At 46.3% G+C, this 24,295-nt stretch overlaps 1 protein-coding gene across 2 annotated transcripts in view; it reads left to right on the top strand.

The window, feature by feature from the left end:
- Window positions 1–24,295, top strand: part of LOC121270895 (paladin-like) — a 260,286-nt gene that overhangs the window by 104,926 nt on the left and 131,065 nt on the right. For both annotated transcript variants that reach the window (XM_041176468.1, XM_041176469.1), the window contains exons 12-17: window positions 1,862–1,996; window positions 12,078–12,188; window positions 13,732–13,911; window positions 17,370–17,567; window positions 21,269–21,409; window positions 23,967–24,038. In XM_041176468.1, coding sequence (XP_041032402.1) covers window positions 1,862–1,996; window positions 12,078–12,188; window positions 13,732–13,911; window positions 17,370–17,567; window positions 21,269–21,409; window positions 23,967–24,038 — 837 coding nt within the window. The remainder of the gene's footprint in view (window positions 1–1,861; window positions 1,997–12,077; window positions 12,189–13,731; window positions 13,912–17,369; window positions 17,568–21,268; window positions 21,410–23,966; window positions 24,039–24,295) is intronic.

Here is a 24,295-nt window from a genome sequence, read left to right on the forward strand (position 1 = left end):
CCCTCCCCCACCACATCCCCATCTCCTACCCCTCACCCCCCCACATCCCCATCTCCTGCCCCTCCCCCGCCACATTCCCATCTCCTGCCCCTCCCCCTCCCCCCCCACATCCCCATCTCCTACCCCTCCCCCGCCACATCCCCATCTACTACCCCTCCCCCGCCACATCCCCATCTCCTGCCCCTCACCCCCCCACATCCCCATCTCCTGCCCCTCCCCCGCCACATTCCCATCTCCTGCCCCTCCCCCCCCCCACATCCCCATCTCCTACCCCTCTCCCCGCTACATACCCATCTCCTGCCCTTCCCCCCACAATATCCCCATCATGCCCCTCCCCCCACCACACCCCCATCCCCTACCCCCACCATATCCCCATCTCCTGCCCCTCCCCCCATCATATCCCAGTCTCCTGCCCCCCACCACACCCCATCCCCTACCCCCACCACATCCCCATCTCCTGCCCCTCCCCCCATCATATCCCAGTCTCCTACCCCTTCCCCGCCATATCCCCATCTCCTGCCCCTCCCCCCACCACATCCCCAACTCCTGCCCCTCCCCCGCAATATCCCCATCTCCTGCCCCTCCCCCCCACCACATCCCCATCTCCTACCCCTCCCCCCATCATATCCCAGTCTCCTGCCCCTCCCCCCACCACATCCCCAACTCCTGCCCCTCCTCCACAATATCCCCATCTCCTGCCCCTCCCCCCACCACATCCCCAACTCCTGCCCCTCCCCCGCAATATCCCCATCTCCTACCCCTCCCCCGCAATATCCCCATCTCCTGCCCCTCCCCCCATCATATCCCAGTCTCCTGCCCCCCACCACACCCCCATCCCCTGCCCCCACCACATCCCCATCTCCTGCCCCTCCCCCCACCACATCCCCATCTCCTGCCCCTCCCCCCACCACATCCCCATCTCCTGCCCCTCCCCCCACCACATCCCCAACTCCTGCCCCTCCCCTGCAATATCCCCATCTCCTGCCCCTGCCCCACCATATCCCCATTTCCAACATGTTTATAGCTAGGGAGCAAAGCTGTTCAAAGAAAATGAACTTTAATGCCCCGATAATATTTTCCCCCACTCTGGCAATGCCCAGGAGGTGAACGTTTTAATCCCTGGAGACTCCAGGGCAATCCTGGATGGTTGGCACCGGAAGCGAGGCCGAGAAGTAGATCAAAATGGAGCCTCGTGGATCTGCTGGAGGTGATCTGGCCGTTCGCTTCTCTTCCCCCAACTCACTGTCCGCACAAATCAGGCAGCAGAATATCCCCAACAGCATTGTCCAACACCCCTTCCCCAGAGAGTCCCACCCTAGCAGTTTCCCCCAACCTCCCCTTGCCCAGCCCCCACCACCCAGGATGGTGGGGCATTTTTGAGCAGTTGTTTGGCGGGTGTTGTGGGGGGGGGAAGGGGTGGGGAAGGAGGGTGAAAGTTCAAACTCAACCCACTTCTCAGGTCAATCTAGATGTTGGCAAGCTGCTATCCTTCTTTCCTCAGCTTTCTTTTATTTTCAATCCTACAAGAGGATTGACAATTGGGGAGGAATTTCACGGCAGTGGGATTTTACAGTCCCGCCGAGGCCAGTGGAGTTTAGACTGGCCCGCTGCATTTTACAGCCCCTTCCCCATCCCAGTGGGACCATAAAACTCTGGCCTTGGTTTCAGTAAAGCGCGACTCCCCACTTAAGAGTCAAATTTTAGCAAACAAGTGGGTGATATCTAACGTTCTGCTTCAGTTTAACATCACGTGATCTCGTAAACATGTTTCTCTGGCATTTGAAAAGATTTGAGTTGGTTTTACAGATGCTGTCCTGTTGCGTGTTGCTGACTTGTGCTAACATTTGTGTGTGCCTTCCAGTACCCCTTGGCCTTTTCACTTAGCTTCAGCAGGTGGATGTGCAGGCATCCCTGGATGTACAGACTCTTGGCTGGAATGAATGTGTCAGAGCTCACAGCCCCTTGCGACTTAGTAACAAAAGGAATCAGAGTGTTGGTAAGTTAAAAGCTGCATGAAGAGTGCAGTAAGGCTGTCCATCTGGTTGACAGGCTTTATTTTGTGCACTTTTACTTTTTCATACTGTGTTCCTTCATCTGTCTGGACCCTAAGCTCTGGAATTCCCCCCCCAAACCTCTGCATTTCCCTCTTCTCCTTTTGAATGCTCCTTAAAGCTTACCTTAATGGACAGGGTAAATAGCAAGATTGTTCCTGCTCTCAAGAGAGCTTCAAGAACTAGAGGGCACAGATTCCAAATAATGGGTAAAAGGAGTAAATGTGATGTGAAGAAAACATATTTTACCCAGAGGGTGGTTGGAGGCTGGAACCAACTTCCTGGGAGGGTGGGGGAGGCAGGTTCGATCGAGGGACTCGAAAGAGAATTGGGTTGCCACCTGAAAAGAGAGAATTTGCAAGGTTAAGGGGATAGGGCAGGGGAGTGGGACTAGGTAGAATGCTCTTTCAGAGAGCCAGTGCAGACTCAATGGGCCAAATGGCCTCTTTCTGCGCTGTAAAGCTTCTGCGAATCTTTGACCAAGCTTTTGACCACCTGCCCTAATATCTCCATGTGCTTCAGAGTCAAGTTTAATCACCCGCAAAACTGGGACATTACAACAAAAGGCCCGCCACCTGTTGTTGGTGCGTGGGCGCTACTTTGGACCCGAAATATTTCAGCAATTCGCTGCACCAAGGGATCCCCTGCCTGCTATTAAAGGGACATTGCCATCGGAAATCTCGAGCGTTTTTATTGGTCGGGACAGATATTGTGAGCTCCAAACAGCCTCTAATACCTTCCCCACATTGCCACATTCACACCGCAGTCTGGACAGCATCGGCTAATTTGACTGTGGTTGGGTGTCTAATCCAAACCTGTTCCTTTCCTTCCTCAGAGCTCAGTGCGGCTTGCCGAGTAGCAGTCAGGAGCAGGGGTCTGTGTCGGGTCTTTTTTTTTTTGCCCGTCTCTTTGATCTACGCTTGCTGGGGGTCGGGGGGTGGTGGTTAATGATAATGCCTCCACTCCTTCCTGCTTTTGAGGCAAGCTACCTCAGCCTAGCCTGGAGATTGACCCTGGAGCTGTATCATCCCCATTTTATATTGTCCAGTGCACTTGCCCGGTGAGACTGAGCAAGTTAACTTTCTAACCTGAGCCAGGCATTCCTGATGTAACCAAAAATAGCCAGTTGGCCGCATCTGCCTTGGCAACACTCGTGGAGTACACCACAACCTTGTCAAACTATTTTAACAGCGCAGCCTTAATTTGGCTGGATAATGGTCCTGGAGACAGGCCCTACTGTGTTGCATAATGTCCTGGTTATTTGTGCAAGTTCGATACCTTTAGTCGGCTTCCTTTTGTCAGCCAGGCACAAAATGGAGATTTGATACAAGAAGTTGTTTATTCATAGCTCAGTACCACAATAGGTGACAAACCTACCATCTGATTCTTTGTGTGGGGAAGTTTTGAAAAGCTTCTCAGTGAGCAGAAGAAATAGTCACAGCGGAATTTGTCGAAAAGTATTAAAATATTGTTGAGTTGGGAGAAAAATTAACTGTTTGTAACTCAAAGGATGTAACAAAGGAAAGACGTACCTTTATGTAGCATCTTTCATGACCACTGGACATCTTTAAAGCACTTTACAGCCAATGAGGTATTTTTGAAGTGCAGTCACTGTTGTAATGTAGCCAAAGTGTTAACAGGCAGATGATCTGTTTTTTTTGTGATGTTGATTGAGGGATAAATACTGAGCCGCGACACCCACTCTCCTTCGAAATGGGATCTCTTACATCCACCCGAGCAGGCAGATGGGGCCGCGGCTTAACAGATGGGGCCTCGGTTTTACGTCTCATTCAAAAAGACGGCACCTCTGACAGTGCAGCACTCCCTCAGTACTGCACTGGGGACTGGAGTGTCAGCCTTGATTTTTGTGCTCAAGCCATGGTGTGGGACTTGGACCTGTAATTGAGAGATGAGTGTGTGCTGCCAACTGAGTCATGGCTGACACTACCTCTTTTATTAACTATTACTTACTAATATGCTGATTATTTTACAGCTTGTTTGCAATACACACAGGATGTCACAGCTTAACATGCAAAAACATGATTGATGAAGCATGGAACATGTTTTTAAATCCTGTCTCATCTTTATCAAGCCAAAGTCTCATCAACAATTCCATGGACATTGTATTTCTATGTTTGCTTAATGCAAACTTACCAATCTCTCACAGTTTAGGTAACCTAAACATAGATTGGGTTTATTTGAAGGTGTAGTACAGGATTGCTCAGCAGATTTACTGCAAAGATTCAACAGCTATTGTTAATAGGAAGGTACAGCTGCAATTCCTTCCCACCACATGCTGAATGCGCCTCTGAAAAATGCCTGCTGGTCACATGGTTTACATGCTGGCAACTTGCCCATTAGCATATTCTCTCTTAAAGCAATATCACAACAATGGACATCAAGAATTCCTTGGGAATTTAGCCCAGTGCCCTGGCCAAAATTCCCCTTTCAGCCAACACCCAGAGTCATTAAGAGCTGGCACACAATGTGGGACTGGAGTCATGTGTAGGCCAAACAGGCAGGGGTGTCAGGTTTCTCCCCTGACTGGGTTTCCATTGGCAATCTTGTAGCTTTGTGATCATTTTCCTGGTGCTGACTCACAAATAACCAAATTTATCACATTCAGCTATCTCAACTTGTTGAGGTGGATTTTAACTAATGCAAGTCCCGTAGCAGACCCACAGTCTAAAATGGTAATCATCTGCTTCTCTGAAAACGAAACGCTTTACAATGTTTGAGTGTTGTACTGTCTCTCTCTGCCTTTGTTCCAAAATGCAGTAAACCTGCCATAACCCGCCCTCTAATTGTCAGCCTGTACATGCTAACTTGTGGGTTGATGCTGAAGATGTGGGCAGGGTTCTCAATGAGTACTTTGTCTCCGTCTTCACTAAGGAGAGGGATGATGCAGACATTCTAGTTAAAGAGGAGGAGTATGAAATATTAGATGCAATAAGCATAGTGAGAGAGGATATACTGGAGGGACTGGCATCCTTGAAGGTGGGTATATCACCAGGGCTGGATGGATTGTGTCCCAAGCTATTGAAGGAAGCCAGGGAGGAAATAACGAATGGTCTAAGGATCATTTTCCAACCCTCATCAGATACAGGCGAGATCCCAGAGGATTGGAGGTCTGAGAACGTTATACCATTATTTAAAAAGTGTGCGAGGGATAGACCAGAAAATTATAGGCCAATCAGCCTGACTTCGGTGGTTTGCAAATTATTGGAAACAATTCTGAGAGACAGGATAAACTGTCACTTAGGCACAGATTGATCAGGGATGGTCTGCATGGTTTTGTTAGGGGAAGATTGTGTCTTACTAATTTAATAGAATTTTTTGAGGAAGTAACAAGGAGGATTGATGAGGGTGGTGCAGTGGATGTTGTCTACATGGATTTCAGTAAGGCATTTGACAAGGTCCAACATGGCAGACTGGTTAGGAAAGTGAGATCCCATGGGATTAAGGGGAAGGTGGCAAGTTGGGACCAAAATTGTCTCAGTGACAAGAAACAAAGGGTAAAGGTCGATGGATGTTTTTACAAATGGAAAACAGTTTCCAGTGGTGTTCCACACGGATCAGTGTTGGGGCCCTTGCTGTCTGTTGTATATATTAATGATTTAGATGTAAATGTGGGAGACATGATTGGGAAATTTGCAGATGACACAAAAATTGGCCATGTAGTTGATAGTGAGGAGGATAGCTGTTGTCTCCAGAATGATATCAGTGGTTTGGTTGAGTTGGTGGAGAAGTGGCAAATGGAATTCAGTCAGAAAAGTGTGAGGTAGTGCATTTGGGGAGGGCATGCAAAGAAAGGGAATACTCATTAAATGGGAAGTTATTAAGAGGGGTTGAGGAAGCGAGAGACCTTGGAGTGCATGTCCGCAGGTCCTTGAAGGCGGCAGTACAGGTGGACAAGGTGGTCAAGAAAGCATGTGGAATGGTGATGTATTGAATACAAAAGCAGGGATGTAATGATGGAACTGTATAAAACCCTGCTTAGGCCACAACTGGAATTTTGTGTTCAGTTCTGGTACCACATTATAGGAAGGACATAATCGCTCTGGACACACTGCGGAGGAGATTTACAAGAACGTTACCAGGGATTGAAAATTGCAGCTATGGGTAGAGATTGGATAGGCTGGGGTTGTTTTCCTTATAACAGAGGAGACTAAGGGGTGACCTAATTGAGGTGTACAAAATTATGAGGGGACTGGATAGGATAGACAGGAAAGACTTGTCTCCCCTAGCTAAGGGGTCAATTACCAGGGGGCATAGATTTAAGGTGAATTGTAGAAGGACAAGAGGGGACATAAGGAAAAACTTTAACCCAGAGGGCATCTGGAATTTACTGCCTAAGTTGATGGTTGAGGCTGAAACGCTCAACTCATTTGAAAGGTACCTGGATCTGCACCTGAAGTGCTGTAACCTGCAAGGCTACGGACCGGCTGCTGGAAAGTGGGATAAGAATGAGCGGCTAGTTTCCTTTTTCTCTTTTAGGCTGGCGCAGACACGATGGGCTGAACCATGGCCTCTTTCTGCACTTTTCTATGGTTCAATGACCTCGTCAATTACCTGAGAGAAGATTTGTGGAACAGGCTGTGTGGGAGATGTTGCCACAGCTAAATACCACTCGTGAACTTTTCTTTGTTCCTTTTCCCAGGGAATTCCTGAACATTAGCAGCACTAAATTGGAGGGATCGCCCCTTATCTATTAATTTTGCATTACCCACTGTATGTTCACGGGTGCACGCATGAGTGTATTTGTCTATGTTTGTGTTCATATGTGCTGTGTGCATGCAAGGATATGCGCGATGGAGTAGTGCGTGTGTGTGTGTGTGTGTGTGTGTGTGTGTGCGTGCGTGTGTGTGTGTGTGTGTGTGTGTGTGTGTGTGGTTTGGGGAAGGATTGGTGTGTTCCATCCTATCACTGCAAGTTCTGAATATCCCATGGTATTACTGCCATTGAATGAATGGCCAGGCTCTGTGTGTTTCTGTTGTGTCAAACAGGCAAGAAGTAATCACCATTCCATTTTATTTTTAGCTTGCTGGCAGCTTACCTCAGGACAGGTAACACGATTAAGAAAACGTGTTGCGTTTGCAATATTTCTGGAAGCCGTGAACGATCAAATAATTTGGGGCAGAGCTGTTGTTTGAAAAATGACCACTGTGCTTGTGATTTCTGATTGGCAGAGCCAGTAGATGAGACTCCACAGCACAGACTCAGATTTTAACCTCAGGAGTGCTGATTCATACTTCCTGGGGATTCCATAACCCCATAGCTGTCTTCTACAGTAACCCCATAGATGTTTTGCAGGTGTTGTGCCTGAATGCTTGTGGAGCTGGCTTCAGGAAGGTCACGAGCATTTGTTCGATGAGCTCCCGATGAATCCAGATGATGTGGTAGAGGCGTTGCTGATAGAGCTCCTATGTGTCACTGATACACAGTCCAGGTCTCACTGCAGTACAGGAGTGTGATGATGACAACTGCTCTGTACTCTAGGACCTTTGTTGGCTTGCAGAGGCCTCGGCTGCCAAACACGCGCCCTCGTTTATAGAAGGCTGAGCAGCGCAGCTAATCTGCTGTTGGATCTCCTCGTCAATGGTGGCTTTTTGAGAGAGGTGGCTGCTCAATGTATTCCAGAGTCTATCCTTCAACATATATGGGAGGTGGAATCTTTGGCTGACCAGGTGCGGGCTGATATTAATTTAGTTATGGTAACATTCAGGGATCTTGTATGCAGAATTAAAGAGGTGGAGAGTGGCTTGCAAATCTGGTGCAGAGTGAACGACACTGCAGTCATTTGTAAACCAGGTCATGTATGTCTACGGTGGTCTGTTCAGCTTTGGCACGGAGGTGACTGAGGTTAAAGAGTTTTCGATCTAGATAGTATTTAGTACTGACACTAGAGGGTTGTTGATCTTTGATGAGGTGAATAGCCACTGTCGGGCAGATTGTAATTTCAACTTACATGGACCACTGCATCCAGGTGACCATAAAGTGTCTCTCCTGCCATACCCTGTTTTCTCAACTCTCAAGTGGCTAACCTTCCAGGGGAGGACAAATAAAACACTTCAAAGACACTCTGAAGTCCCCTCGAAGCATGGCAGCAGTGACAATGACTGGGAGGAGCTTGCTACTAATCGTTCAAAATGGCAACAACTTGTCCCTCAAGCTGCATCACGCTTTGAGTCACAGTGTCTTAATGACGAGGCAGAGAAGGTAAATGAAAGGAAGCAAACTCTGCCCTCCGGATCCCGCTCTCGTGGGGCAACCTGCCTCATGTGCCCAAAGACCTGCGGGTCGAGAATCAGCCTGGTCAGTCACATGAAGATCCATGGCAGAAACCCGCAACCTTGAATGGACGATGACGAGCTATGTTCAGAGCATCCAATTCACCTCAGGCTTTCACCCTTCCACTGGGGTGAATAAGTTCATTCACCTCCACACTCTCTTGTCCCTGAGGCTTGCAGTGAGTGCCATTCCTATCAAAGACAGCCCTTATTCAACCTCATCGGATTTCAGTTCTTTCTGACATCTAATTACAAAATGAGGCTCCGGAGCTTCTCTTTAGCCATTTAAATGTGTTCAACTTTCTCTTTAACAAAGTTGCACCCTGTTCTGAAATGAAAAAGGTGGCAAGGGAACAGACTGGAAGTAAGACCAAGAAGTGAAAGGTTGTTTGGTGTTTGTCAGAAGGTTGACACACACAGAAAGAAAGAACTTGTTATATAACATCCCCCAGAAGACCCTGAAACGCTTCACAATGAATTGCTTTCAAAGTCACTGTTGTTATGTAGGAAAGTGCATAAAATATGTCATCTTGTCAAGTGATAGGTGACCCCTCTGTCACTTCCAGACTCTGAACACTCTCCACTGCAACTTTTTCCTACTGTCCTCCATTTTATTGGTGCTGCGCCAACCTGTTCATTATTCCTCAGACACCTCCAAGGGCTGCATCAAATGTGCTGCCTGATGTACACCCCCTCTGCCCTTTGCATCCTAGGGGTCTGCACTTATACTTTGCCTGATGTACACCCCCTCTGCCCTTTGCATCCTAGGGGTCTGCACTTATACTTTGCCTGATGTACACCCCCTCTGCCCTTTGCATCCTAGGGGTCTGCACTTATACTTTGCCTGATGTACACCCCCGCTGCCCTTTGCATCCTAGGGGTCTGCACTTATACTTTGCCTGATGTACACCCCCGCTGCCCTTTGCATCCTAGGGGTCTGCACTTATACTTTGCCCCATAGCTTAACTTGGGAGAAGACTGGTGATACACCTTGCTGCTTCAGTCTTTCCTTCCCCTGACAAGGTAGGATGGAAGGAGCCTCACCTAGAGCACAAGCTCCGGAACACGCTAGTTGGGCTGAATGGCCTGTTGCCTGTGCTATGATTCCTTTGTATTTGGCAGCAGGTTTTTAAAATCTAATTGCATCTTGACTTATTTAATCTTTCCCCACAAGTTGTGATATCCTCAACGATGGCCATTGAAATCTTTCCCTTGTTTCCTCTGCTATAAGAACCCATGAAGTTGGTAGCGGAGAACGCGAGTTGGAACAGCAGATCTTGGAATATTGTAGTGTTTTATTTTAAATTGAACTGCAGCGCTCTGGTCTTCCTACCTGTGACAATCTTCCAACAGGCATGTTTTAAAATAGAAAACCACAGTTTTTCCTGCCTGGGAATCAGATTTCAGATTCAGGAACAAAAGAGTCCTCTGGTTCCAGAATAGGTCGGTGATGGGGAAAGTAGTTTTGTGAGCTTGCTTTGTAGGGTTAGGGGTTCAGTCCCTGGCAGAGGTTGCAATTTTTTTTTAGGAAACAGTTAATGTCAAAGAATGGGGGGGGGTGGAGAAAACATTTCATGTATTATGGGCAGAATCTTCCGCTCCTGCCAAAGTGAGTGGACTTTTGACTTACTTGCCATGTTCGCCATGGTGGGACCCTCTGTGGTGGGGGACCAGGGACCTTGGGACCAGGGCTGGAAAATTGCGGCCCACACTCCAACTGCTAAAAAGTATGAAAGGGTCTTGACAAATCATACTTACTGCCTAGGATAGCAATGCCTCGATTTTAAAATTCTCACCTTTGTTTTCAAATCAATTCATGACCTTGGCCCACTCTATCCCTGCAGTCTCTGCTGGGCTTATAGCTCTCTGACATTTCTGCAGTCCTCTAATTCTGGCCTCTAGCACATCCCTGATTTTCATCGCTGCCCTATTGATGGCCGTGCCTTCAGCTGCCGAGGCCCCAAACACCTAAATACAAGTTATTTGTTGTTGTTGCTGTTGCTAATGATGGTCTACGATGTGATCCGTGACCTCTAATGAGGTGGGTGCTCGAAGAAGTCTCACTGCTCCCTATGTCAGCCACAATGTTCACTTGTGTTCTGGGTGGTGCCAGCGAGAAAATGGAGGTGAATGGGAGGCAAGTGAGGACAGGATTGATCTCAACTGTGATGCCCCACATAGTCAAATAGCCCAATCACGCCTTGTGGACTTGTAAATGAAGAACAGTCTTTTGGATGACTGTTCAGTAGTGTAAGGCGCTAGGAGGAGGTGGGGTGCGTGTAGGTAGGCAGTTGAGTGAACTGTGACGAGCTAGTTCCCCAAGTGGTTTGGCTGCTCGGTGCATGGGCCACTCAGTTCTGTGGTTTGATTCCTTGGTTCTTGCTCTGTTGGTGGTTCTCAGCTGGGGCAAGAGCCGTGGTAAGGAGTTGGCCTCAATGACTCGATTGAGGAGAAGAATTTCCTAAATTTCCCTCCAGTTCATCATCCAGAATGTTGCCTGTGTAAACCCATCTGTGTTGAATGTTAATGCTGAATGTGTAAGCATGAAGAATGCCATTTGGGCTGCTAATTGAGGATTTCTTTCCTTGAATGTTGAATGGAGTGAAGACTATTTTCCATCTATGAGCATTATAAAGGCAGCCCACAATTCAACCCTTATATTTAGTTCAGTAAAGTCCGATCAAACATTTCTATTAATATGATTGAATAGTTTCTTACATTTCTCTATTACCCATTTCATTGGCCAGGGTCAGCTGATGAATATATTTGTTTTATACTCAAGATGATGATGAAGCTGGACTGCAGAAATTCACTCCACAGAGCCACCCAGTGGCAAAGCCTCCAACTGTCATGTGACAGTTGACATAACAAAAGTTGCTAACACATTTTATAATGTCGGTCACATGTAAAACGGTCCTCCATTTTGGAATTGGGTCAGGAAAGAAGGTTTCTATTTTGAGAAATGTTGAAGACCCTGCTTCCTACCAAGAGAAAGGAATCCACTTTGATGGGAGACTGTGACCTAGCAGGGCAGTCGGTGCATTCAGGAGAGAAAGGAGGAGACTAATTGGAGAGGAAATAAAGAATCTGTTCCTCAGATTTGGATCACCAATTGATCTGACAAGAATCTTACCAATTGTATGGATACTGGCTGGTTGTATAGAGAGGCAACCCCCAGACAGGTCACCAATGCACCAGTTGTGGGTTGGAGTTTTTTACTGCGTTGCTAAGGCCAACAAAGGGAAAGAGCTGAAAGTTTAGTGAGCCTTATAATGAGTTGGATTGGAGAGAGGAATTGTCCGTGTATGGGAGCAGGAAGACCAGCCACTGTTAGGATGAGAAAACCAGACAAATTAGATAAAAGTAGGCTAGAGTGTTAGGAGAGGAAGGTCAGATGGGTTAGGGAAGGTAAGACTCTGGATCTGGGGTTAGGATGGGACAACCGGATTGGCTGGGTAAGGGAATCCAACTATTGTTTCCACAACTGATCATTATTCAGCCAAGACGCTGCAGGAATAGCGGTTGAGTGAATGAGGGGTGAGGAGAGGATTTACGATGATGGCAATGTTCCTTGCAGTTCAGTAACCCCATTCTCGCAGTTAGTGTCTGACTACTCATAAAGGTAGCTGAGGGCATCCAGATCAGGGGCACTGATAAGGGCAACGGAGGGGTAAAGAAAAGTTGTCTTACTGTAACTATAATTACTGGATCGGTAACTCCCATTTCTGTTTACCAGGTTGCAGATGAAGCACTGGATGTGCTCAGCACAGTGAGAGAAATGAAAGTGGCCAACTTCAGACGGGTTCCAAAGTTGCCAATCTATGGCATGGCTCAGCCCAGCTCAGAGGTAGCACAACTTATTCTTGTGATATCTTATTGTAAACATGGTCGTGATTATTAGAACACAATCAGTTTGTCCTCCCTCCTACAAACAGGCCTTTAAGTCAGAAGCCCGGCATCGCTTTACCTTTGTTACCTCAGCATCGGGGTTCTGAAGCAGAGTCCTGTTTCACTCGTAATGTTAACTCTGTTTCTTCCTCCAGGATTTTGTCAGACCTGCTGAGTTTTTCCAGCACTTTCTTTTTTATTCCTAGCATCTCTTTACCTTGGGTTCTCTTCCCTTTTCTTTTCTATTCTGTTCTTTGCCCCCCTTTCCTCCTCTCCATATTCCTTGTACCCTCTTATACCCCCATTTTTTTGCCCTCCTCAGTGCTGTTTGCCCCAATGGATCTGGACCCTCTATCCTGGCCTCCCAAGAAATCAGCTGTTTATTTTTGCCTAACGCACAGCAAGCTTGTTAATTGCAAATCACAGATGATGAACCCCGTGCAGATCTAATTTGGGAATGAGTAATCCCCAGATGCCAAAGAAGTTAGGAGAATTTTCCTTTTTACTAATTTGTAGACGGTTATTAAGACATGGAGTGCTAAAGCAGAGAGTGGGGGAAGCAGACTCCATATTCTCTTTCAAAAGGGAGATGCACAGGTATTTGAAAATGCAAAGCTTCAAAAGGTATAGCAGAAGGACAGGGGCGTGGGTAAGTAAATATACTTGTCAGAGAGCTGGAACAGATATGATGGGTTGAATGGCCTCCTTTGCTGTAGAATTCTACAATTGTAAGTACTTTTGGTTGAAGCAACTTTTAGATTATATGTGTAAAGTGATGAATACGGGCAAGTAAGCAACACATTTTAAATGACCGACCAGTGTTTGGTCTGTCAGCCAAATTTTCTGGGCCAATAAATAAGTGAATTCAACTAGCGGCTGATGTAAAACTGATTCTTTCTTAGGCAGCGTTTAACATAAAAGAATTTGGAAGTGTTCCAGAGCTGATGTGACATTTTGTAAATGGATTCGGCAACATTAAAAAAAGGTCCACATCACAATCTGGAAACCGGTCAGAAGTATCGGTGTGAGAATGGCAACCAGATTGTGGTGCCCTGTTCTGGCATCCGACTCTGCCAGTGCGGCCTTCAAAACCAAGACCACTTGCATCCTATTGACGCTTCTATTTCTCTTTTGCTGCTTTGTCCCATTTGAAATTTATGGGCCTGAAGATTCGAAATGAGGGATCATTTTTGGTGCTGTTGCCTCAATGGGGGCTAGATCCTAAATCAGAACATCTGATGGCATCGCCAACTTGGGATGGGAACAATTAAGAGGGGCATGGATTTCAGTCTTTGATTAGGGTCCCTGAGACTCCACACTACCTATCAATGCTACCCTCCAAATCAAATGCAGCCACCATAACAGATACCTGAAATTTGATCTGTGCTGAGCCTCTCTGCTCTGTTTTGCAAGGCTTTTTTTTTACAGAGTATGAAGCAATGTGAGATGACACCTGATGTAGCGTATTGTTAAGCTAACAGTTCAGTGGCCCCTCTTGACAGGCATGTGGCTCAGTCCTGATGTACCTGACTGACGAGAAGAGGAAGTACAGCGACATCCTGTGGGTGACCTTGAGAGAGGAGGTGGTGCTGGATGGGAATGGACAAGTGTACACCCCCCGGGAACCAAGCTGTTTGGAGCAGCCCATCAGTGTGCCCACCGACTCACCAGACCAACTAGAGGTGAGTGTAACCAAAGCAACATCTGCTAGATGTTACTGTCAATGATATTATTGTATGAAAGTATAAAGTGTGATCATCAAGTTTCTCCCTTCATTACTTAAACAGAGGAACAAGGAATTATCGCCTCGATTAAAATAGCAGAAGGATTGACTTTTTTAAAAAATGAAGAGCAAGAATTTGAGTATTGCTGAAAAAAGAGACATGGTGCTCATGTTTTTCACCTTGTACTCATCAGGACAGTTCACAAGAATATCACATCTCAGATAATACAGCAATACTCAAATTCAGTGCTACCAAGCGACTATTTGAAAAGCAAAGAACTTGCACCTTTTACAAACCCAGGACATCCAAGAAGCACTTTACAGCCAATGAATTAAGGACATAGTAGAGTGGACCATTTAATCCCTCCAGCCTATCCCACCATTTAATGAGATCATGGTTAATCTGTGACCTAACTCCATAGACCTGACTTTGCCCCATATTCCTCAATACTTTTGAATTGAAATCAATTCTGTTCATTCACAGAACCTTTGCAGTGCAGAAAAAGGCCATTCAAATACAAATCTAACAATTTCAAATATAAAATTTTCCATTGATCAACAGCATTTGCAGAAGAGAGTTCCAAACTTCTAGCATCCTTTGTGTGTCGAAGTGTTTCCTAACTGTGTGTACAGGTAAAAGAGGAAGAATCAGTGATAGGTAAAGAAGTGGGAATGTGTTCACAGTTTACCCAAGAGAATTTGGAGGAGCAGGTCACAGAAATGTTTATAGATTTTGTGTGTGAAGGAAAAGTCTTTCCATGTGTACAGGGTGGGGTAGGTAAAGATGTTATAACTTTAAGAGACACAGGGGCTAGTCAAAGTTTAATGTTGTGGGATAGTGACATTTGTTGTTCAGAGCGAGTATTGCAGGAACTGATGATAGTAAGTGGGACTCATGGAGATGCTAAACCTACTCCATTGTGGGTGGTAAATTTAAAAAGTAGTGGAAAACAAGTGAGGTGATTGATAGAATAGTGGGAAAATTGCCCAATCCAGGGGTTCAATTTATTTTGGGTAACAATATAGCTGGATCACAAATGTGAATGATGCCTATGGTAGTTGAGCAGCCTGTAGACACTTCAACAGAAGTGTTGCAGAGAGAGCATCCTGGATTATTTCCAGATTGTGTGATAACAAGATCACAGGCTCATAGATTGAAACAAGAAGGACAGGAAGTTCAAAGGTAGGGAGAAGGTGTGGAAATCCAATTAGCTGGCATGGTGTTTGATAAGATTGTTCAGGAAGAAGGACTGGAAGAGAATTCAGCTGAAGTGTTTAACTCAAGGTGGTTAGTGGAGTTATAGAAAAAATGATACACAAATACAACAGTTATATCAGACAGCTTACACAGAAACAGAGGCAAAATGTATTCCAGAATGTTTTTACCTTAAGGTAATGTTTAAATGAAAAAAATGGAGGCCTTATCATACTTCCAGCAAAGGGAGGTGCATCAGATTGTAATACCATTTGTAATACCATTTGTTTATAGAAATGAGATTCTGAGGATAGCTCATGAAATTCCAATGGGCGGACATTTAGAAATTAGAAAGACACAGTGAAGATACAAAAACATTTTTATTGGCCTGGATTGCATAGAGAATTTCTATTATAAGCCTGGACTTCAAAATTTCCGATGGGAAGTATTGATGTGGAGCAGGAAATAGATGGAATGGAAATCAGATGGGTTCTATAATGGGCAGGGATCCCCTCCAATGGATTACTGCCTGGACAGTGAAGACAAAGAGCAGGAGAGGGACTGGATCCCAAGTGTGATTGACAAGGTTAAGGCAATGAGCTGGATTGTGGTTTCTTTAATACTCTCAGTGAGACCTGATGATGTCTAAAAAGATAATTCTCAAAGAGACAGGATTTGGGGGTGGGGAGGGGTGGTCGTAGATGTTAAAAGGAGATTAAGGTTTAAAGTTTTGATGGTTTATTCACATACACATTCCTTTCCCAAATGCTTGCGATCAAGTGCTACTGTCTTGTGCTCAAACGCGTTGCAATGCATTCTGGACATTCTGTACTGTTAGTGATCTTAGAGAATTTTGCCTCTGAAACATTTTTGTGTAATGGAGGAACTGCCCAAGGAGATAAGATACACAAAAGCAAAGTGTCATGGGTGCAGGAAATCTGAAAGAGAAACAGAAAATGCTGGCAATACTCAGCAGGTGTGGCAGCATCTGTGGAGAGAGAAGCATCTGTAATCTTTCATCAGATCCCTGAGATCGGAGAGAAGATGCATCTTTGGTAAGAGTCAGCAAGGGATGGGAAGTAAAGCAGGTGTGGACCAACTTGTCTCACTTGAACGCTAACTCCTATTAGCCAGTTGAGGAGTTGATTTGAATGAGCAAAAGCCTGAGGCCTAGTTGGTTTGAGTTGGAGAGGGTGCCTAGCAACGTCTGACGGGAAGAAAAATAAGGGGCTGCATCTTCCGGTCGGCGTGTGGGGGGTGGGGCCCGCTCACCGACACGTAAAATGACGCGAGGTGACGTTGGGCGGGCATCCTGACATCACCCCGCGTCATTTAGATTTTCAGGTCAGCAGGCGCGGAGCCAACTCCGCTGTGCGCCCACCAACCTGTCAATGGCCACTTAAGGCCTTTAATGAAGTAACTGAATCAATAATGGACCTGCCCGTCCAACCTTAATGTTGTCGGGCAGGCCGAGAGCCCATTGGGCTTCCAAAAAAACATGAAACCTCATCCACGGGTGGGGTGAGGGTTCATGAGGGTCTTAAAATTTGTATGAAACGTCTAAATAAAAGAAATTGACATGTCCCAGCTCATGTGACAGTGGCACACGAGGGGACAGGTCAGTAATTTTTTTTCTAATCTTTATTCAATGTTTGAAACCTGAGCCGATCTCCCTGAGGCAGCACTCTGCCTCAGGGAGATCTGTGCGCTCCATTGTGTGTGTGTGCGCGCGAAAGAGCGCATTCCCGGCTGAGGGAATCCCTCCCCGTCCGCGCAGGGAGTTCCTGGTGGACGTCACGCTGGGCGGGCCTTAATTGGCCCACCCACGTAAAATAGTGGCAGGCCCCCAATAGGGGGTGCCGATCGGGAACCCACCCGCTCATGCCCACTCCCGCACAAGCCCCCCCCCCCCCCCCCCCCCCGACAGAGATGGGCAAGATCCTGCCCAAGAAGTTGTCAAATAATTTAAAGCTCTTCGAAGTATCACACAAGTGAATTTGATTGAATTTGTCTGATTTTGATCATGTGCTATCCCTGTATATTTTTACCATAAAGAGATAAATTAAAGTGAAAATCAGAACACCCAGCAAACTTACGATATCATTGTTCAGAGCAATTCTTCAACAACAAAAGTAGACCTTATCTGTGTGTAAAATGAAAGACAAATGAACATATTTCTGGGATATTAATGTGCAATGTGGTTTTATTTTTCTCCCTGGAAGAGACTGGAGAGTGGCGTTAAAAATGAGATCCTGGCCTCACAGAAATTGCTGGAAGTGTATCAGGAGCAGGAGAAGCAGATGAAGCTGTTTAAAAGTTGCCTCACCATGCAGGAAATTGTCAACCAACTCAAGAGTTCCCACCAGGGCCTGCTTTACCGGCGGGTCCCAATCCCTGACTGTGGTGCTCCAAGAGAAAAGGTAAAGGGACACTGAAACCATGAGGCTGTTGGAGCCTTTGTGGAGGCATCTTCAGATTAGGTTTTTAGTGTTGCAAAGATGGAGTGAGTTGATGCCGATTCTGAACCCACAATTTCCTACACAGTGAGACTTCAACTCCTTCCCCGAGCCCCCACCGCGCCCCCATCTGGTTCCATTGATGTTGATGTACAATTGGCCATTTTCTGTGTATAATCCCAGATGTGTGACTGAGAGTTCACCACAGCTGGAATCCCATGTGATAAATGATCACTTCCCATTATTCGACATCCTTCGGGCACAGTAATCCTGACTGAGTTTAACCTTCCCTAGATCATTGACACTAGACGTTACAGTTCTTTTGTCAACACCTTCATCTTGTGTTCACGATGGTCTCAATGACCAGAACAAGACTCCAAAACCTCCACCTCAGGCCTGCAGTGCAAGGGCTACTAGGCTGTCTTTTGGCTTCTATCTATTATTGAATTGCTAAATAAATTTGTCTCTCAGTTTTAGCCTGTAAGCGTTCCTCTGACTACATAGTGTTTTCATCCTTTTGGGAGAGACAAGAGATTGTGATGGATGCGTAAAATGATCTCCAGTGAGCTCTAGATATCATAATTAGTATTAGATTGTTGGAGGTCTTGTGGCGCAGTGGGTATTGTCCCTGCCTCTGAGTCAGAAGCTCTGGGTTCAAGTCACACTCCAGGACTTGATGGTCATGGATGGTGTGTTCATAATGTGGCCAAACAGGTTGAGTTTCAATTTGTAAATCCTTCCAACATACACCAATGGAAGAGCAGGAGAGATTCCTAGACAGCCATGTGACAGGAAGAAATAGGAGCCTTTATTGTCACTATCCCTAGCTCCAGGCCACAACGTGCATGTAAAAGTGTATGTTGTTTGGCAACTTGGACCCCTTGGGTGTTCAATTGACCAAATGGCCAGTGCAGATCAGATTGGTGCCAACAGCAGGGTGTTCGATCCCTGTTCGGCCTGGGGTGGGTTCGGGCCTACTTCTTTGCCCTACCCCATGTAGTTCAGACCTCCCCTCAGGCAGAAAACTGAAGAAGTATAGGTAAACTTGGGCTTGCCTAGGCGGGGCAGGTTTGAGATATAGGTTTTGGAACATGGTAACCTTGCTTTGGTAATGGAAACCATCATTTTGCCATGGACACAATATAGAAATGTTGATGAACTCTGTACCACTGGTTGCAGTAATGGCAACAGCACTGGGGGCACTACTGTGCTTACTCCGAAAACACGTGTTGGTTGTTAACCAGATGAACATCTTTAATGATCCCAGAAGTCACTGGCTGGGGTGCACAAAATCTCACTTAATTTGTTTGGCTGATAGCAGGTTGCATTAAAGAGGAAAGGATTTAGAAGCTGGGTCTCTTTTCTCCTGAAAGAAAGAGGGGTGACCTCATAGAGGTTTTCAAAATTCGGAAAGGCTTTGATCGAGTGGATACAGAGAGAATGTTTCCTCTTGTGGGGAAGAGCAGAGCTAGAGGCTGCCGTTATAAGATAATCCCCAAGAAATCCAACAGGGAATTCAGAAGGAACTTCTTTACCCAAAGAGCGGTGAGAATGCAGAACTTGCTATCACAGGGAATGGTTGAAGTGAATAATATAGATGCATTTAAGAGGAAGGTAGTCAAGCATAAGAGGGAGAAGGGAACAGAGGGTTGGGATGGTAGATTTAGTTGAGGAAAGATGTGAGGAAGCTCGAGTGGAGCATAATCACAGGCAAGGACTGGTAAGCCTCAAAAACGTCAGCATTGCTCTGATCTCTTTTCCCGGATGCAGTTAGTGCGGGGTTATAGATGGTGCTTCGCAGCTGATTCCACTTTAACACCGGACTCGGGCCTTAGGCGTTGCTGTTACAAAAGAGCCTGATCAATGATGTTGACGCACGCAAGATAGCTGTGACCGACAATGACCTTACAAGGCTCAGTGTGAACATGGCTGCACTGCAACAAACTCGGTTTGTTCAAAGTGGATTCCTTAAAGAGGAACCACCACACCTTCATCTGGCAGGCGAAAGCCTGAGAGGCAACACGTGAACCTGGAGTGGGTTTAGATGTTAAAAAAAACACAATGATTGTGATGATTAAGCCACCCCGCATCCCCTCCCAACAGAGACTGGGTCCTTTCTGGGTCAGTGTTATGGCAAATGTTGATCTGCGGACAACCGTTCTTCTTAGGAGTGGTATAGTTTCCTTGACTGAAGCCTCGACTTGCTGCACAGCAAGGGGAGGGGGTCAGTGTCACAGCCAGCACTCTGAAAGCTATGAGTGATAAGGGCACTGTTGATGGTGGTACATCTGGAGACGGTGATTTCTAGCTGGTCGGGTGCCAGTGGCATGATCTTGGATGGCCTCCAGGACACCTTGTGGCACAGCTTGGTTTGGAAGTAGCTGCTCATCGCACACAGGCCATGCTCCAGCAACCTCTGTCCATCTCTGCTGCTCGATGCACCTTGACCAAGTTAGTACACAGCTTGCACAGAAGTCCACTGGAAAGTGCAGCTCCTCCTGCTGGCCCCGGGAATCCTGCTGATGCCAGCATCGGGTGTCTCATAGAATTGATCCATAACATCTGGGGTGGAGATGTGTGTGGGGGCATGAGGCAAAATGGGTCCATACTCGTTGACAGGCGAAGGGAACAGGTCCCGAATAACCTGCTGGGGACAGGGGGAGGGGGAGGGTGTGTGGTTGGGGGTGTTGAGGGGCTTTCAATCTTCTTGTTTTGACTGCGGAACCCATTCCATGCCCACGTGTTGACTCCCCGGGTAGTGGTTTCTCTTTAAGGGATCCACTTTGAGCAAGTTGAATTTGCCGCAGTGCAGTAATATCCACACAGAGCCTTGTCAGTCGTCTGTGGGTCACGATTGTCTTGTGCACTTCATCGACCTGCTGAAGGTCGTTGGTCAGGCCAGAATGCAAGGCTTCACAGGCATTTCATATGGCGTGAGGAAAGAGAAGGGGAAATAGTGGGAACAGTTTTTAACCAAAAAACAAACGTAGACTTCACTTGAGGATAAAAGCAAAACACTGCGGATGCTAGAAATCTGAAACAAAAACAAAAATACCTGGAAAAACTCAGCAGGTCTGACAGCATCTGTGGAGAGGGATACAGTTAACGTTTCGACTCCGTATGACTCTTCATCAGAACTAAGGAAATGGAGAAAAGAGGTGAAATATAAGCTGTTTGAGGGGGGTGGGACAGGTAGAGCTGGATAGAGGGCCAGTGATAGGTGGGGGCAAAGAAGAGATTGACAAAGATGTCATAGACAAAAGGACAAAGGGGTGTTGACAGTGGTGATATTATCTAAGGAATGTGCTAATGGGGACATTGAGGGTAGCACGCAGGATAAGCTAGTGGCAGATGGCCCTAGTGGGGGTGGGGTGGGGGGAAGGGATCGAAATGGGCTAAAAGGTGGAGATAAAACAATAGATCGAAATAAATTTAAAAATAGGTGGGAAAAGAAAGATATATATTTTTTAAATTATAAATTATTGGAAAAAGGGGGATCAGAAAGGAGGTGGGGATGGAGGAGAGAGTTCATGATCTGAAATTGTTGAACTCAGTATTAAGTCCAGAAGGCTGTAAAGTGCCTCACTTGAGGGTCTCTGACTGAATTCATTTTAAATTTCTCGCTGACTAAACATTTATTGCTGTAACTTCACTTTCCTGTCAAGGACTTTGATAGGCTAATGGAAGCCATGAAAATGGTTTTGGCAGAAGATACCCGCTCAGCAATTGTATTTAACTGTCATAATGGAAAAGGAAGAACAACGACTGCCATGGTGATATCAGTCCTAATCTTCTGGCACTTCAAGGTTGGTAGCTTTCTCCAGCCTCAGTGACGTTCAATAGGCTCTTAAGCACAGTCAACTTAATTGGGGTGTATGATTTTATTTTAGTTACGCACTCCTAACTCTGGTCAGCGGAGAGTACTAGGACTTACCTGATTCAGATTTAATGAAGCAACACCCTTGTTTTGAACAACTCTAATTGCTAAAGATTGACTGCTACTGCTTGGCTGAGATCTCTCCCCCGTTTCTCAGGTTTAGAGATACAAGGGCATTTATCAGTTGCCTGGTATGCGATGTGACAGTGTAAGTGTCCATCCAACATAAAACCCATTGATTTATACAGAATGAAAATTGAGCTATTTCTGTAATGTATATATATATATAAAACGTTCTCAGTGTAGGACAGGAGCATTCTCAGACAAAATCTAATACTCAAGCCAGATAAAGAGACATTAAGAACATAGGAGCAGGAGAAGGCCATTCAGCCCATCAAACCTGCTCCGCCATTCAGTATGATTGTGCCTGAGCATCCACTTCAATGCTTTTTTCCTGCATTATCCCCATATCACTTTGTTATTGTTAATCAGAAATCTATCAATCTCTACCTTAAACATATTCAATGACTGAGCTTCCCCAGCCCTCTGGGGTAGAGAATTCCAAAGATTCACAACCCTCTGAGAAAAAAAAATCTCTCCTCATCTCGGTCCTAAGTGTCATCCCCCTTATTTTGAAATTATGTCCCCTGGTTCTAGATTCCCCAACCAGGGGAAACATCTTACCTGCATCTACTCTGTCCATTCCTTTAAGTATTTTGTAGGTTGCAACGAGACCAGGGGCTTGATTTTCAACCCGGAATAGGGAACCAAGGCCACGGCCGTCTTCGTAAGCAGGTGCCCGAATTAGTGATGCCGTGTGTTGCTAGGACACAGGAGCTGACTGCTGAGTACAATCACTGACGGCAGGCGGCAGCCATGATGGAGCTTGCCACTGCCTTGGAAGAATAACGAAGGCAGGAGGTCAGGAAGCCAGCAGCCTCAACGGAGCAGAGAAGTGACCAACTGGTCAACCAAAAGACACAAGACGTGATCTGCCACAATAATCTTTATTGCCAAAAGTTGGTCCTTCAGAAAAAAACATTACTCGAGTGCGCATCTACCCCTGCACTGCACCGACGTGTAATGGACTGTTTGTTTGGCAATGTGCCAATTTAAAATCACCTTCTTGCCCTAAGCATCCTGTTAACAAGCCCCTCAAGGAGCTTCACAGGTAGTTAAACTGGAGGCGAGCGGGTTCCTGGCTCCCACACCCTCGTTTTGAAAACCCCAGCACATTCTGTCGGCACCAGAACACTGGATGGGTCACCCAGGAGCGCAGCCTTCAAAGGTTGTTCACACTACACCCCCCCGGCAAATGTTTGAAAATCCCTCCCCAGAGCCTGTTTAAGTCAGTCAGCGTGGGTGAGGGGTGAACAATACTTGACACGAATTCGAATGCAGGGGACTAAGATTTGGATGGACGTAAAATGGGCGTGCAGATCCTCTGCCAGATCACTGCCTGTGTTTGGAGATGAAAATCTGTCTCAACAGGGGTGGATCTGGCAGGTGATGGTGAGGGATGATGGTGGTGTAGTGGTACTGTCGATGAGTAGTGCAGAGGCCCAGGCTAATGCTCTGGGTACATGGGTTCAAATCCCACCACGGCAGCTGGTGGAATTTATATTCAGTTAATAAATCTGGAATATAGAGCGAGTCATCAGTGATGGTGAGCATGACAAGTTGTGAAAAAACAGTCTGGTTCACTAATATCCTTTAGGGAATCTGCCATCCTTACCTGGTCTATCCCACACATGATTCCAGATCTATAGCAATGTGGTGAACTCCTAACTGCCCTTTGCAATGGCTGAGCAGTTCAAGGGCAACTAGGGATGGGCAACTAAATGCCGGCCTTGCCAACGACATGTGGTTTAGAATAACGCTAACAGTGAGGGTTTGATCCCTGCTCCAGCCGAGATAGACTTGGGACCTGCCTCCTCGCCCCGCTCCAGAGAGTGGAAGATGATGGCAAACCAGCGGTGACAAAAACTGCCAAGGAAACGGCTCAGGGTGAAGCTTCAGATAATCAGCCAATTGCCTTTGGTTAGAGCACACCTGGAATGAAATGGAGGGGTGGGTAGCTGGGTGGTGGGGGATTTAGAACTGCCCTTGGTGGCCTGGAAACAGAAGAGAAAAGTAGCTGATGGGTTTGCTTCAGCCAATTTCTGCCCACGAACCCTAATGCACAGTCATTGGGTGAAGGTTGGGTTGGAGTGTGATGTGATGCATACCGTGGTCCAATAGCTGGCAAGGAGAATCATAGTTAAGTGCTGGAACTGATTGGTGCTCATTGAACCATCTGGTCACATCTGTCAATTTTTTCAGAGGGAGGGAAGGGAAGAAAGGAGGGAACTCAATCATAGTTCAGGGCCCCTATGGATCAGGAGAGGCCAAATCTTTCTGGAAAATTCCCCCTTTTGCACTTTGAGTCCTGATATAACCCAGAAAACTTACAAACTGCTCATCTAGTTCTCCTGTCCTTGTTGCAGGGTATTCCTGAATGCGGTGAGGATGAACTTGTGAGTGTGCCGGATGCCAAGTACACCAAAGGAGAGTTTGAGGTAGGTGAATGGCAGCTCTCGGTGCTATGGCATGGTGGATGGTAAATGCTGAGCGGCTCAAATCCCAGAGGGAAACTTGAAACAGCCACCAGAAAGGTTTTTGCAATTTGTATGTTATGAGGAGCAGTTCTGAAATCAGGAAACGATTTCCCTGACAACTTGTGATGATTTTATAGTAAAGTACACATTTATTAAAAGAATAAAGCAAAAAATTAAAACACAATTACATTTAAACATAAGAATGGCTTCACACAGTA

This window comes from Carcharodon carcharias, chromosome 28, assembly GCF_017639515.1.
Source record: "Carcharodon carcharias isolate sCarCar2 chromosome 28, sCarCar2.pri, whole genome shotgun sequence".
Taxonomy (NCBI): Eukaryota; Metazoa; Chordata; class Chondrichthyes; order Lamniformes; family Lamnidae; genus Carcharodon; species Carcharodon carcharias.